The sequence below is a fragment of the Nomia melanderi genome, chromosome 7 (assembly GCF_051020985.1).
Source record: "Nomia melanderi isolate GNS246 chromosome 7, iyNomMela1, whole genome shotgun sequence".
Lineage (NCBI taxonomy): Eukaryota > Metazoa > Arthropoda > Insecta > Hymenoptera > Halictidae > Nomia > Nomia melanderi.
In genome coordinates, this window is record NC_135005.1 from 7,800,417 (window position 1) to 7,813,808 (window position 13,392).

A 13,392-nucleotide genomic window follows, 5' to 3' on the forward strand; every position below is an offset into this window, starting at 1 on the left:
TACAATGCGGATCACGTTCACTGCATGGATCGCTTATTCAATGATGCACAGGTTGCGATAAAAATAATAATAAGAATAAGCTGTAAATTACTCAGAGAATACAGTTACTATTTTTTTAATCAAAATTTATTACGTATAGTTCCTTTAGAAACTTTTTTCCTATTTTTTATCGTTGTCTTTATTAAACTTTGAAATATATTCGTTAAAGCAAGGTAAAAAATACTTGTCGCAATTATGATATCATTATGTTTGTTGTAAGTTTTAGTTTTATAAACATTTAATGTCACATTTAATTGATACGATGTATTTATAAATAGGAAGAACAATGGATTTCACATTCGACTTGTCTCAAACACCTGTAATTGGTAGGCGATGGTTAATACGTCAAGGTGCAGAGGAAAAGTCAGTTAGTTCTCCACGATGTTCAGTGTCTCTTTCACCAGCTGAGAGTAATGCAGTTGCTGGTTGGAAAAGACCATGGATGTCACAGGTTAGATAAAATGCCACAATATTAGAAGTCATGTGTCGCGGATTAAATTCATCAAAAGCGTTTGTTTAGGGGCGAGTCAGAGAATGCTTGGTGAATCTTCTAACAACATGTGGACAACGTGTTGGACTACCAAAGAGCCCATCTGTAAGTTGTTCTATATGCATAATTACTTTTAAATATTTATCTGGATTATACGTTCCTATCCAGTAGCATTCCTAGAAACCATAATATCATCTATTGAGACTGACTTTCGTTATGTACCCCTTTTTAGGATGAACATATTAGTTCAATGACCTTATATAGCAAGGTAACAGGTTTCTTTAAACGCAGTCTGCACTCATTATCACAAGAGTACAAAACTATCTGTTTTTACTCGTATATGATGTCTTATCAATAAAAGTATATCCACGCTTTAATATGCTTTGTACAAGTTTGCAAAACTAGCACAGAACCGTTGAATACAAAGAACATTTCTCGTAGGATTATCGATGCGCAGTAGATTTTTATGTAGCATGCAGTTCGTATAAAAATTTTTGTATTAATATACACAATACAAAATACATGTGTGTAACTATTAAACAATTGCTATGTCAAGCAACTATGCAAATAAGATCTGTGTAAATCAATTTAGTATTGAACACGTACATGCACAATAATTGCTACAGTTCACAGCATTGTCACATAGTAAAGAAAAAATGAAATGTGAGAACGTCATGTCGAATAAGGACCCTGTTGCTGTATATTTTTTCATTTTCTTTAGTGATCGACTAAAAACGAGTATTTGCAATACAGGTGATATTCAGTCAAAGTTCAGATTTGATGGAAAGGCAATCGTCTATGGCTTCCTCAACGGAAGAAGTTTCCGGCGCGAACAATGATTTGAGTGGAGGGTCCAGGAGAGATGATGAACAGTTCGGTGTATTTAAAGACTTCGATTTTCTTGAATATGAGAGTGAAAGCGTTGAGGTAAATATTTTCGTTTCAAATATCATATATTTATGTCAGTGCTGCACTAGTAATTTTCAATCTTTATTCGTGCATTATAGGGTGAAAGTACTGATAATTTCAACTGGGGAGTGAGAAGGCGACCTCTTAGCGAAGGTGAAGAAAGGGAATCAAGTTTGAGGCAATTTGAGGAAAGTTTAAGCGAAAAAACACAGTCATCAAGTAAACATACTAGTCGAGTAAGTGAAATCTGATATAAATCATAGCAATGAAAATTATCAATAAATTAAGTATGATAATGCTCATTAATGTCAATATTTCAGCGCGGAGTTGCTGAAGAGTCATCGGATGATGAAGCCGGTTCAGAATCACCTTTAGACGAAGTACCTGGTGGATCTGGAGCAGGCCAGGAGGCAAATAATATTCCTGAAATGTTCCCTCCGTCTTCTCTTTCATTGATACCCACTCGTACTCGCCATGATTCATCAACAAGGTCTGACACATCGTAAGTTTCTTATTAAAGCATAGAAAAATTGAACTTAACTAAGCCATTTTTATCGCATGTTTGCAGTGGCTCCAGTGCTGGAGATTTAGGAGACGTAACGCCTTGTAACGCGTCGCCAAATCTTTCAGCGCTGATGCCTTTTAGGCAAGTAGTACGAGATGACGCTGAAGAAGTGTGGCGACAACAAATTCAAAATCTTATTACGCAATCTCTATACAACACATTAGACTTTTTCCAACTATTAAGTAGAATCCTAAGGGTAAATACATTATATCTTTATACCATGCGTTATTAAAGGTTATGGTGCATCCTCACAATATTTTTATTCTTATCAACAGGATGTAAGCAGTAAATCTGTTACTCTTACGCGAGAAGCCAGTGCCTTATTGTGTAACGGCAGTCCCGCTTCCATTCAATTAGGTTATCATTTAACTAGTCACGCAGATTTGCTCAGTACAAAGGCTGAACCACCCCTAATTTGGTTTTCCATCGGTATATTTGCGAATCAAAGATTGAATGAATCATTACGGTTCGGGATGTTGGAGATCCAAGAGCATTTAGAGACATTTTTAGATAAGAAGGATCATGCCACAGAAGTAAGTGGTTCAACAAGTGAGCAAGTACCGAATACTTCAAATATTTTATTAATGAATTCTTTATTTTAAGTGCTTGGAAGCTACAAAAGCAGCGGTAAAACTTCAAGCATTAGGCAGTGGTCACACCACAGAGGCTGGCCTTGAAGAGATGCTGTTAGACTTAGGCAGAGCACTTTATAAGCTTCATTTTCAACTTTTACTGCTAATCGAGGCTTCGAATAAGATGTTGGGCACATTAATGAGTGCTGCAAAGAACGTACAAATTCCGCTTCAAGATATATCCACTGAAATTGCGAACATGAAGAGTGCTCTGAGTAAAGCGCTTGAAGAGAGTACCGAGAGTGAAAGGGGCACGCCAACTCCAACACCTAGTCCCAGTCCCTTACCTGGTGCAGGTGCTGTTGAAGAAGTCGCTCGCGTCGCCGAGTTACTCAGGAACGCCAGATGGTGTCCTGCACTCGAGGCTGTAAGACTGCACAGAGCTCAGTGGCCCGGAGATCCGTTCCACGATGACGATGATGTGACAACTGCTGTTAACATGTATTGCAAATACTTAGGGCAAGAGAAATCTGGTAATTGTAACACTTATAAACATAACAGGTTTGGTAATATTATAATCCTATAATTAACTGTCGTGCCTTTATTTTATTTTAGACATTTTTGTGGTTACGCGAAAGGATGACGAAATGTCAGAGATATTTAGCAGACTGATGGAAAGTTTGTTTCAAGTTCTGGCGGCCGTAACAGGCTTGGAAGCATCTACAAAGATGGCGCGATCGCATCACGATCATACTAATAATTCTAAGAGTGACTGTTAACTCGTAATAATAAGTTTTAATATCATATTATAGATACCCATGTGTCTAAATTCGAGTCTTCGTCTAATTTAATTGTGCGTGCGTTTTATCCGTATATTCTTATGTTGTATACAACTATAGACGTATGTATGTATGTATATCGCGAGTAATTGTCACAATAATAGACAAATACGCACGAGCGGAAGCGCGACGGCGACGATTTTAACGCTTCTTTTTTTAACACGAATGCAATGACAAATGTACGTAATTATTCGGCAAAATAAATTCTGGAAAACTTGATCAAATATTTCTATTCGCCATTCACATTTCCTTTTGGAATATGATTTTTGATAACGTACGTTCTGTGTTCACCAATTATCCTGAAATCAATGATCGTTATCTTTATGCGTGTTACAGTACCATAAATAAGTTTTGTGAAAGATATGTTAATAAAGCGTTTGAAAGCGCTTTAGAAATTATTGCTAACATGGTAACATAACAATGAAGATTGTAATGCTCACTGTAAAAATGGAATAAATCGTTAATATTTATTAACGGGAAACTAAGCAGGGTGCCATCACTTACGATGACTTCTCTGGAAAATATATGCGACAAATGGGTTATTTTGGAAATAAATGGCTCACCTGTGGTAACTTTACAATTCAAGGTGGTTTGAACAGTATAATTAAAGAAATGGAATCATGGAATGCATTACCAGTACTGATTATATAATAATAATTATTATTAGTGCCCTTTGCGTAAATATGCAGTTAAACAGTTATTTTTCTAGAAATGATGAGCAGATAATTTTCTTTTTATTTATATGGATTTTTCTACTCTTATTTATTTATTCATTTAGATAATGTTTCTATAGCTTTTAAAAGAGTGGATGTTCCATGCAACCTTCATTGGTCTACACTGCAGAAGGGGTACAGAATTTTATACATATGAAGTCTTGTGGAGTATTCCAACCCCGGCTTATCCTGAACCATTAGTTACAGTCAGCGTATTTTTTCACATTTCGACGAACTCCAATTATCCCTCTCATTATCCTATCGACGTGAGTTAAACGACATTCAATCTCAAAATATTTCGTTATTCCTGAAAAACGATAATTGCAAATGTTCAACAGAACATGTAAACATCTATTATTTATCTGTATTTAAAATAATTGTTAATACAAAGTAATAGATATGAAGTATCTATGTAAATTTCCCCTTGTCATTTTTTATTAAATTTTTCCCACATTCCATTTATTTGTTAACTGATTCAGAATTAATAACATAATTCGGTTTTTCAAAAATATGTTTTCCCCGTTTATAGTAGAATTTACTGTTTCGTACTGGTACATCAAGGATCAACTCTTTCACAAAAATCTGACATTAATTTCTAGATTTTATACCAATTCGAAGGACATCAATTCTTACACAGACTAAACATGATCTTCAGGCCCAAGTGGCTTTACGACGTTCTAGATATGAAATCGATGATGTCCCAAAGTTTCGATTTCTAAATTCCTGTCAGAAATCCGTTGGCGCAGTCCTCTTAGCAAATGAATTAACGAAACGTAAATTCTATAATAATAGAAACTGGTAACGAGGAGTTTCGAGAAGCATATGCCACGCGCAGAACGTCGTAAAAGCAAGGGTGTCATGTTCATACGAATCGGGCGTGCGCCTGGTGCACTTTGGCCGTGTGCCGGACTCGGGTTCGCATCAATTGGTCAAGCAACAAGAGCAGGTGACAGCCGCAATGGAAAATACAGCCACCACCGTTCACTTTCACCGAGATTTCAGTGCGGCCCGCAATAAGTCCACGGCGTTAACCTCAAAAGAACATTTTTAACTTGACATTATTCTTAATTAATTATATCAAATACTAAAACTTTGGTATACGTTCCAACCCTAATCAAAATATTTGGAAACGTGTGATGAAAACTTCATATTCCTATGAGGTTCACAATTGATAAGTACCATTACTAACTAATTTATTATATAAATTTATTATAAAACCAGAGGAAACTAAAAATTTATTATTTCCAGATATACAATAAGCGCTATTCTTTTCATATACATTACCACTTGAAAATTCATACTGTCCTTTTTACTGTTAACACGCAGAATTTCCAAAAATCGATTAAAAAGTATATAATATAACAATGCATTTATTTTCTTGCGGTTATCAGAGGAAAGAAACAAATTACCATTAGTTTTGTCTTTGGCAATGGGAGTCATTCTTCACGTTTTCACTTTTTATTCTTCCGTCTTTGCATCGTCTACCCTAGAAAAGAAAAAAAGAAGAAGAAGATGAAGAAATGATTCAAATTCTCTCCCGCGGAGTGCACGGCATGCACTTGTTCGAAAGGGTCTATTTAAAATTTCCACCGTGGACACCGAGGAGGTGTAAACCGTGCGTTGGTCTTTCGGGACGGTTTCTCGGTGTTTCGTTCTTGTTTTTTTTTCCCTATTTTTTTCTTTTCTTTTAACGCGCCATTCGGTTTCGGTGATACCGACGACAAATAGAAAGCGATTCGAAAACCTGAGAGGGACTTCACCGAGGTTTCGGTGCACATGGTGGTCGGATGGCACTGGGAGGTCTGTGTTTCTCGGCAGGAGCCTGGAATATTGACAACCACGTGTCGAGCACGTCCGACCGCATCCACGCGACGCCTATCCCTCTCTGGCCCCACCAAATTGGATAATAAACTTCACCGGTTCGTATATTCTAATGACATGCTAATTGACTGCTGTAAAGTACACTTAAATAATATTTCCTTTTTTGTCTTCGCATGCACTATATCATATCTTAATGACCTTTTTACGAATATTTTTTTGCATCAATAGTTTCACTGATTTCGCGATATTTTTAATAGCAACATCTTCATTATCTTCATGTTTTCACTGAAAAATTGATTAAAGATATTGATCAGAAATTAATCTAATTAATGCATTAACAATGAATGTAAAACTATAAAATAGGATAGAAATAGTAATCAGTAGAATGTCAGTAAAAATATAAATTACTGCTTTGGTCCTGTACTTTTGAATTGGTTCAGATTAAAGAACGTAAAAGCGAAGGGATCCGTTAAAAAAAATACGTTCTTCTTGACGTAGATAATGGGTGTACCTAAAACATTTTTTTCAATTCATTAAATTAAGAAGTACTAGAGGTAAGTAAATAAAAATCGATCGTCTTATATTGTAATGGATACTTAAATTGTGGATCTATTGTAGAATATTATAACTATATAAATTAGTAAATGATATGTATATATAAATATTACACAAATGTAATTAATAAATATTGTAAATAAATATTGTATAAATTTAAATTAATAAATGTTATAAATAAATATTGTATAAATATTATAAATATCTAAGTTGATAGGTGAATTATTGTTAACCTAATTTCAATGAAGAAAAATTCAGCGATTACAGGCTTTCGTCCAGCAGGTTGCGGGTAAGAAATGATTTGACTCCTGAAACCTGAGTAGAAACATACCGACAAGTGTGGCTCCGTGTGACGATCGTGTTACGAGAACTTTTAGCCCTTTCGTTACGCTGGAACTGGCCCTGAAATCATCACGATTATATAACACATTTCGAACAACAGCAAATATAATTAAATATGATACATTTGAAAACTAGAAAATACATAGAACTCAACATTGTAGTGTTGATTGCGATACAGTACACTGATAATTCATTTTGCCTGTGTTACAAACGAAAGGGTCAAAGATCCATTAGAATCATAATGTTGGACAAAATTTCATCGGGAAGCAAACACCTGCCGTAAGTCAGGGAAATAGTTGAGTCTCTTAATTGACAATTGGCCCCGATCCAAACTTTTGAAAAATGAGTTTCGCTCTTCTTATTAGCTTACTAGTACTGTTTCTCAACCTTGTTGGTAAAATTTTATAGCACAATTAGATTTTTACAAAATTTTTTAGAAAACATCAAATCAATTCCTGTATCGAAATAATTATTGATAGTGAAACATTTGTATAAATTGTACGTAAAATATAATGCGCTATTTATATCACGTGTTATCTTCACAGACAGTAACATTAAACAGGTACAATAATATTAAATTACCCTATCACTTATAGACAACATCAAGTTTTTATATTTGAAATAGAATATTTCAAGCGAATAATTAAATTATCCAAGGGATAAATGATTAATGGATACCTTCCAATTATGTACGTTTACAATTACAATTACAATTGACGTTCTTTCATTTATAATTTTAATTCTTGTTGATTGTTTCACAAGAAGATAATTAAAGTTCCTTTAGAAATCAAATCTGGTATTCGAATTCTTTCAATTTGCATTTAAATGCATTTCAAAGAAAATATGGTCATCTCCCCCTGAATTACCTTAATTCAGCTTCCTCCGATAAAAGTTTAAAGTACTTAAGAAGTCCTCCGTCACGAACGGTTATCGAAACGAAAAGAACTTTTGAAACAACCAAATACATTAAATGAATCTATCAAGTACCGAAAGAAGTTCGTGCGGTTTTCTTGTTAACAATGAATCGAGGTCCGATATTAATCAGTATTTCACATAGTTTAATCAACTAACATTAGCAAGTTACGTTAGCGCGGTTACAAAATAAGATAATTTTACAAAAACATTCTCTGCGTTTCAATTTTGATTGAAGAACTGGCACGAACGTTTACAGGTACCTAATGAAATCAATAAGCATTTCTCAGTTATACCTCTCATTCAAATATTTTTAGAGTTGCTTGCTTCACCGGAACGACGATTAAATTAAAAGGAACGAGAAAGAGACGAGGGTCCCGAAAAAGCGGAAAGAGAGGGTGGGAAAAAGTGGGTGGTACGTCCACAAACAATCATCGGATGGAAATATGTGGGTCAAAAAGTTAACCGGCGATACCGGTGCCAACCACCGTTGCCTATTTATACGGTGAGGATTTTTTGTCCAGGGGGCCGTGTCCTAAACATCACATCCGCCGAGGTGCTTCCTCCGCGGGCCGTGTTTTACCCGCGATCATGGTTAACTGACGAAGGAAACGCGGCAGGAAAGACAGAGAAGGAGCGCGAAAGAAACCACCGCGCACACTTTCAGCAGCTTCAAACATCCGCTGCACCAGCCGCCGCCAGATCTCTTTCACCCTCTCTCTTCGTTTCCCCTTTGGTCTCATCCGCGAAGAGACGCGCCACGCGTTCCTTCCTTCCTCTTCCTTTCTTCGTTTCCTCCCGGGGTTAATGGAACCCGATCGCCATTTTCGCTGACGACAAGGATTACACTGTCGGTCAAACGTTTAGGACCAATACATCGGTGAACCTGTTAGCTGTGGAATTTAACTTCAAGAATCTCTGATTGTGCTTATGATAAAATTGGATTAATGAATTGTACATTATCTAAACGCAGGTAAATGCACTTATAATATGTTTTAACAGAACACTAAAGCGAAACAAAGAAGAATTATATGTTAATCTGGAAAAATAAATAATTTGTCGTTGAGAGAATTAGTGTTAGTGTGAGTTTTAAAATTACGCGTATACTCGTCGGACGTAATTAATTGTGTAGTTAAAAGAAAAAGTGCCATTTTTTTTAAAACAGCTTGTAATGAAGAACTTTTGTGTATCATAAAGGAACACCGACATATACGTATTAGTCAAATGTAAAAATATATCATTTTTGTTATTTTATTTTATATATTATAAGATATACCATTTTTAATTTGTGACGTTATGTATCAAGTAGTTTCAAAATTTTGACCGACAGAGTATATTAATCCTTTACAATTACGAGAATTACAAATGAATAATTTAATTATTCGACTAACGAGAGACATGTGGGTTTTTTCTTTTAGTATTTAAGACTTCGAGGCATAATTCAGTTTTTTATAGAAAGAAATGTTAGAAGTTTAAGACAGTCTCATCCATAAAGATTAAACGGCTTTTCGATTTCGAATGCTTAACAATCGGTAACCTATTACAAGTATGCCGATTTAAAAGAAAAGAAATCAGAACGACCATAAGGGAGTCCCTTATACTTTAATTTTACAGTTACAAAGCTTTGCAAGTGAAAACATACACTTCTACATAATGAAGAATACCATATTCGTCGTTAGTGAGTAGTTGCCTTAATCAGGAGCGGTAGATAAAGTGTTAACAGTAGAATTACTGTGCCAGTTGGACGGACTTTTACTTTACTAACATTGTTGTCTAGTGTTAACCCTGCGCACTCGAAAGTTCTTTACAACACATTCTTAGAAACTAACTAAAGAGAAAACATACATAAATTAAGGAAACGAAGCAATTTTATTTCAGTATTTCATATATCGATACATTATACAAAGCTTAATATTACATATAAGATAATTGTACACAATATTGAAATTAAATATGATCAATTACAAAAAAATCTGTAATTTATAGTAATAAATAAAATTGATAATTCTAATATACCAAATTAGGCGGTGACTTAGAATCGCCTATCGAGTGCAAAGGGTTAACAAATATCCCCATCTTGCCTCATCCTCTAGCAAAATCCCCGAAGTAGTATCTATGTAGTATCCCCAAGAACATCGTTTTTTGGGGTTGCGGTACACATTGGCTATCAGTAGCCGACGAGCTCGCGTTGATCCGAGGCCGATGATGATTCAGCCGATGATCCCCGTCGTAGTTGTATACCCAGCAATGGCACTAAATATCGGGTGACATCAGACGCGAGGCACATCTGGAGCTTACCGCCGAGTGGACACAACGCCGACCTCCTTCGAGAGCAGAAACAAGAAGAAGGGAGATGTCCGTCGCGCGTGAACGGTGAGACACGTAGCCACGTGCAAGGCTAGTTCTTGAATCACCAGCTGCCGATTCGCCGACGACTCCAGGAACCCTGGAGACGGTACTAAAATTAGCGGCGAAGGCAGCACCCCCGCCTAGCCCTTACATGGCCACGTCACGGGCACACGCGCGGCCACTCTCGGAAGGAGGGGAACGAACGAAAAAAGAGAGAAGTGGAAGGAAAAGAAGAAAAAGAAGAAGAAGGGAAAGAGAAAGAAACGAGAAAACAATAATAATCACCGGCACGAGTCGATCGTGCTCAAAATGTCACAGCTGGACCCCGCCGCTGACCAATCGTCTCGAACCTTGGTCGATCGTCGATGAAACCCTTCCACCAGTAACTGAGCTGCTCATTAGACAAATCGGTTAACGCTGTCCGTACCGGGAACCAGTCAAATATATTTATTTAAAATTCTACGTTTCGTTTCGTTCATTTAACACGTTGACCGCCACGAGAATTTTGAGTGTTTTGCATATGTACTTGTTCTCTCGTAACAAAGGCAAATTACTAGCAGTTAAATTGGCTTAAAAATAATCTATTCCTGATTTCTTATTTTAAAATAATTGAAAACATAAGAAATCTTTATCTGAGAAATTATTGAAGGAGTTGTTTTTGTAATACGTGAATTGAATTATGAGTCAATCGAAATTTCAATACGTGCACTTTCAGAGTTACTATCAAAGTATTAGAAAAAAGCAATTCCATCGCTCGATAGATCTAGTATTAAGTTATAATTACGCTGTTAGGCCAAACAAAGCGGTCACGGAAACAGTAAAACGCAAAATGGACTTTCACTCTTAACATTCATGTGCGTATGTAGCATCATCTCGCTGTAATCGTACATTATCAGTCTCTTTACCTTTCGGTAATTATAGCGTCTGCCTCACGCACTTCTGTATATTTTCAAGCGCGCAGGGGATGTTCAAGTTTCGCTTCTCGTGACTCACCCCGTGAACGAATATACCGAGTGCCTGGAAAACATGTGAATCAAATATTTAATGAAAAACACATTTTTTATCATTTATTTTTTTACATTTTATTACTTATATATACTTATAATGAAAAAAATATATATATACATACAAACAAAACTTTTTTTAAAGTAATTATAATGTAGAGATAATGAAGGAGAGTATGTTTTACATTAAAAACAATTTTGTTTATTATTATTTTAAAAAATAAAAGAAATATAAAAAACCCCAGTATTTGTGAAATGACCTAATACCTGTTTCGGTGTCTAGGACCAATGTCGGTAGTTAAGGGTGAAGCGTTCCTTTGACTCCGTTTTCAAGAACCGATAATATGTGAGGGTTAAAATGTTTTGAAAGGAGGGTCTCGTGGCAAGTTAGACCCATTTTATCGTAGTAAGTGACAGGAAGTACCGGAGGACGGATTACCATCAAGCCACATGGCTCCTGCATGAATGAACGTCGTAATGAACGAACTCGTGCCACCCTTTGAAAAGACAACGATCGGTGTCCTTGTTCGGGTAGTTACAAGTAGCACGAACGTACAGTTTAATGGTCCGTGTTGGTTATTTTCATCGATGATTTTCATAAATTAAATTCTATCAAAGATCCGTTCGTTTCTAGCAATTTCAAAATGCTTTATCATCCTTCGCTTTTTCCTTGATCGGAGACACATGAAAATTTTTTAACACGAAATGCTGGAAGCATACAGAAAACAGATGCATTCGAAAACTTTGTCAAATAATACTGTAAAACTTAACAATAACACCGAAGAAGTTAGTGATATTTACACGCGGCTCTTTTTAAACAGACCGAAAGAGACCTTATTTTGCGAAATTTCAAAAACTGAGACCATAACTTCATTTATTAAGGTTCACATACGATGGAGGATAAGTTTAATTTCAACTTCATCCGAGAACCCTGCACTCTCCGCAGGTAGCTCCAAGACAAAGGGCGATCTTCCACATTTACCTCCAAAAAGAACGATTATCAACAAATACAACTGCTCACCTTACAATTTAAAATACTAGAGTAAACAAAATAAACTTTCCTTCACAAAAAACACAAGATTGTCGTCATCGCAGATATTACTAAAAGTTTCATACCTGCTTATCGCAGAATTCAAAATTATGCACGAAGTAGATCCTACAACCATTAACATGTACAGCGCCGCACGATTTCATAGAGAAAAATACACAAAATGGAAAAAATATAATATTAAATCATCTGATCCAATTACATTATTATTATTACACGTTCATCTAGCCGAATGTCACCGCGTTAGGTAGCATTATTTATAATATAGAAAATTTTTCAAATAATCATCGTTTAACCGAGTGAACTTTAGTAGTTCGATGACCCCCATGGTATTCAACGCGTTAAAAGATTGCTACTCTCAAGAAGCACTCGAAAATCCTGAAACTCAACTGTTGAACTTGACTCGGATCCAGTGAGCACGCGTTGAACTTGATCCCGTCCGTGGTTACCAGGCCAATTTCAGCCGGCATTTTCCTCGCGATCCGCGATTTACGGTACCAGCGGAGGTGGAATCCACGGAATCCGTTTCCATCGCGTCCCAGGTTCATTGTCCCCGATATCTGGTAGGCCACGGAACCCCGAAACGGGAGGGAGATCCTTTTGGTCTCGTCTCGGCCGAGGCGCTGGATGGAGCTCCATTTCCAAGAGTACATCTGCGCGGAGCGGATGCAGCCTGCATTTTATGGCCGCCCAATGCAACCGATTCTCATTCGTGCACCCGTACTCACACCCTCTACCACTTTCGACGCGGCGCGAGCGGCCGTACAACGACTTCTATAATTAGATTTCCTTCCCTCCGGCTTAGTTAGACACCTTCGAGGCATGATCTTCGGCTTTGGCACCGCGAATCCGACGCGGCCCACCACCTGGCCCGCGGATTCGTCGATCGACGCGACGCTGCTTCTGCGATTTATCCTTTGGTTACCGACGCCAACGCCTTGAAACCGCGTGTGTCAATATTAACACATTGTTGATCGATCACGAGTTGACTTGTGTTTGCAATTGCATTAACTATTTCAATTTTTGAAACGCATAGCAATATAGAATATTGCAAAAGCAAAATACTTAAAGTTATATAAAAGATATGTACAAAATTTCATTTCAATTCATTATGTACAAATAAAGTATATTGAAGTTTATTTAGAGTGTTTTACATTCGTATTTAATTATGGAATAATAACCGGTGACATGGGATAGCTTTTGCGTACAATTACCGGTCAACAATGTGTTAGTA

General features: G+C 36.6%; 1 protein-coding gene across 10 annotated transcripts in view; it reads left to right on the plus strand.

Annotated features, from left to right (window-relative positions):
- fry (microtubule binding protein furry) overlaps positions 1 to 3,632 on the plus strand; it is a 29,431-nt gene extending 25,799 nt beyond the window's left edge. For 6 of the 10 annotated variants that reach the window (XM_076369170.1, XM_076369169.1, XM_076369173.1 and 3 more), the window contains 10 exons: positions 318 to 490; positions 560 to 634; positions 762 to 797; positions 1,283 to 1,456; positions 1,537 to 1,674; positions 1,759 to 1,940; positions 2,007 to 2,199; positions 2,279 to 2,536; positions 2,607 to 3,108; positions 3,191 to 3,632. In XM_076369170.1, the coding sequence (XP_076225285.1) occupies positions 318 to 490; positions 560 to 634; positions 762 to 797; positions 1,283 to 1,456; positions 1,537 to 1,674; positions 1,759 to 1,940; positions 2,007 to 2,199; positions 2,279 to 2,536; positions 2,607 to 3,108; positions 3,191 to 3,354 (1,895 nt within the window). In that variant the 3' untranslated portion in view covers positions 3,355 to 3,632. Of the gene's footprint in view, positions 1 to 51; positions 213 to 317; positions 491 to 559; positions 635 to 761; positions 798 to 1,282; positions 1,457 to 1,536; positions 1,675 to 1,758; positions 1,941 to 2,006; positions 2,200 to 2,278; positions 2,537 to 2,606; positions 3,109 to 3,190 lie in introns of those variants that run through there. The other 4 variants (XM_076369175.1, XM_076369178.1, XM_076369174.1 and 1 more) reach the window with 3 other exon arrangements.
- Positions 3,633 to 13,392: the final 9,760 nt, after the last annotated feature.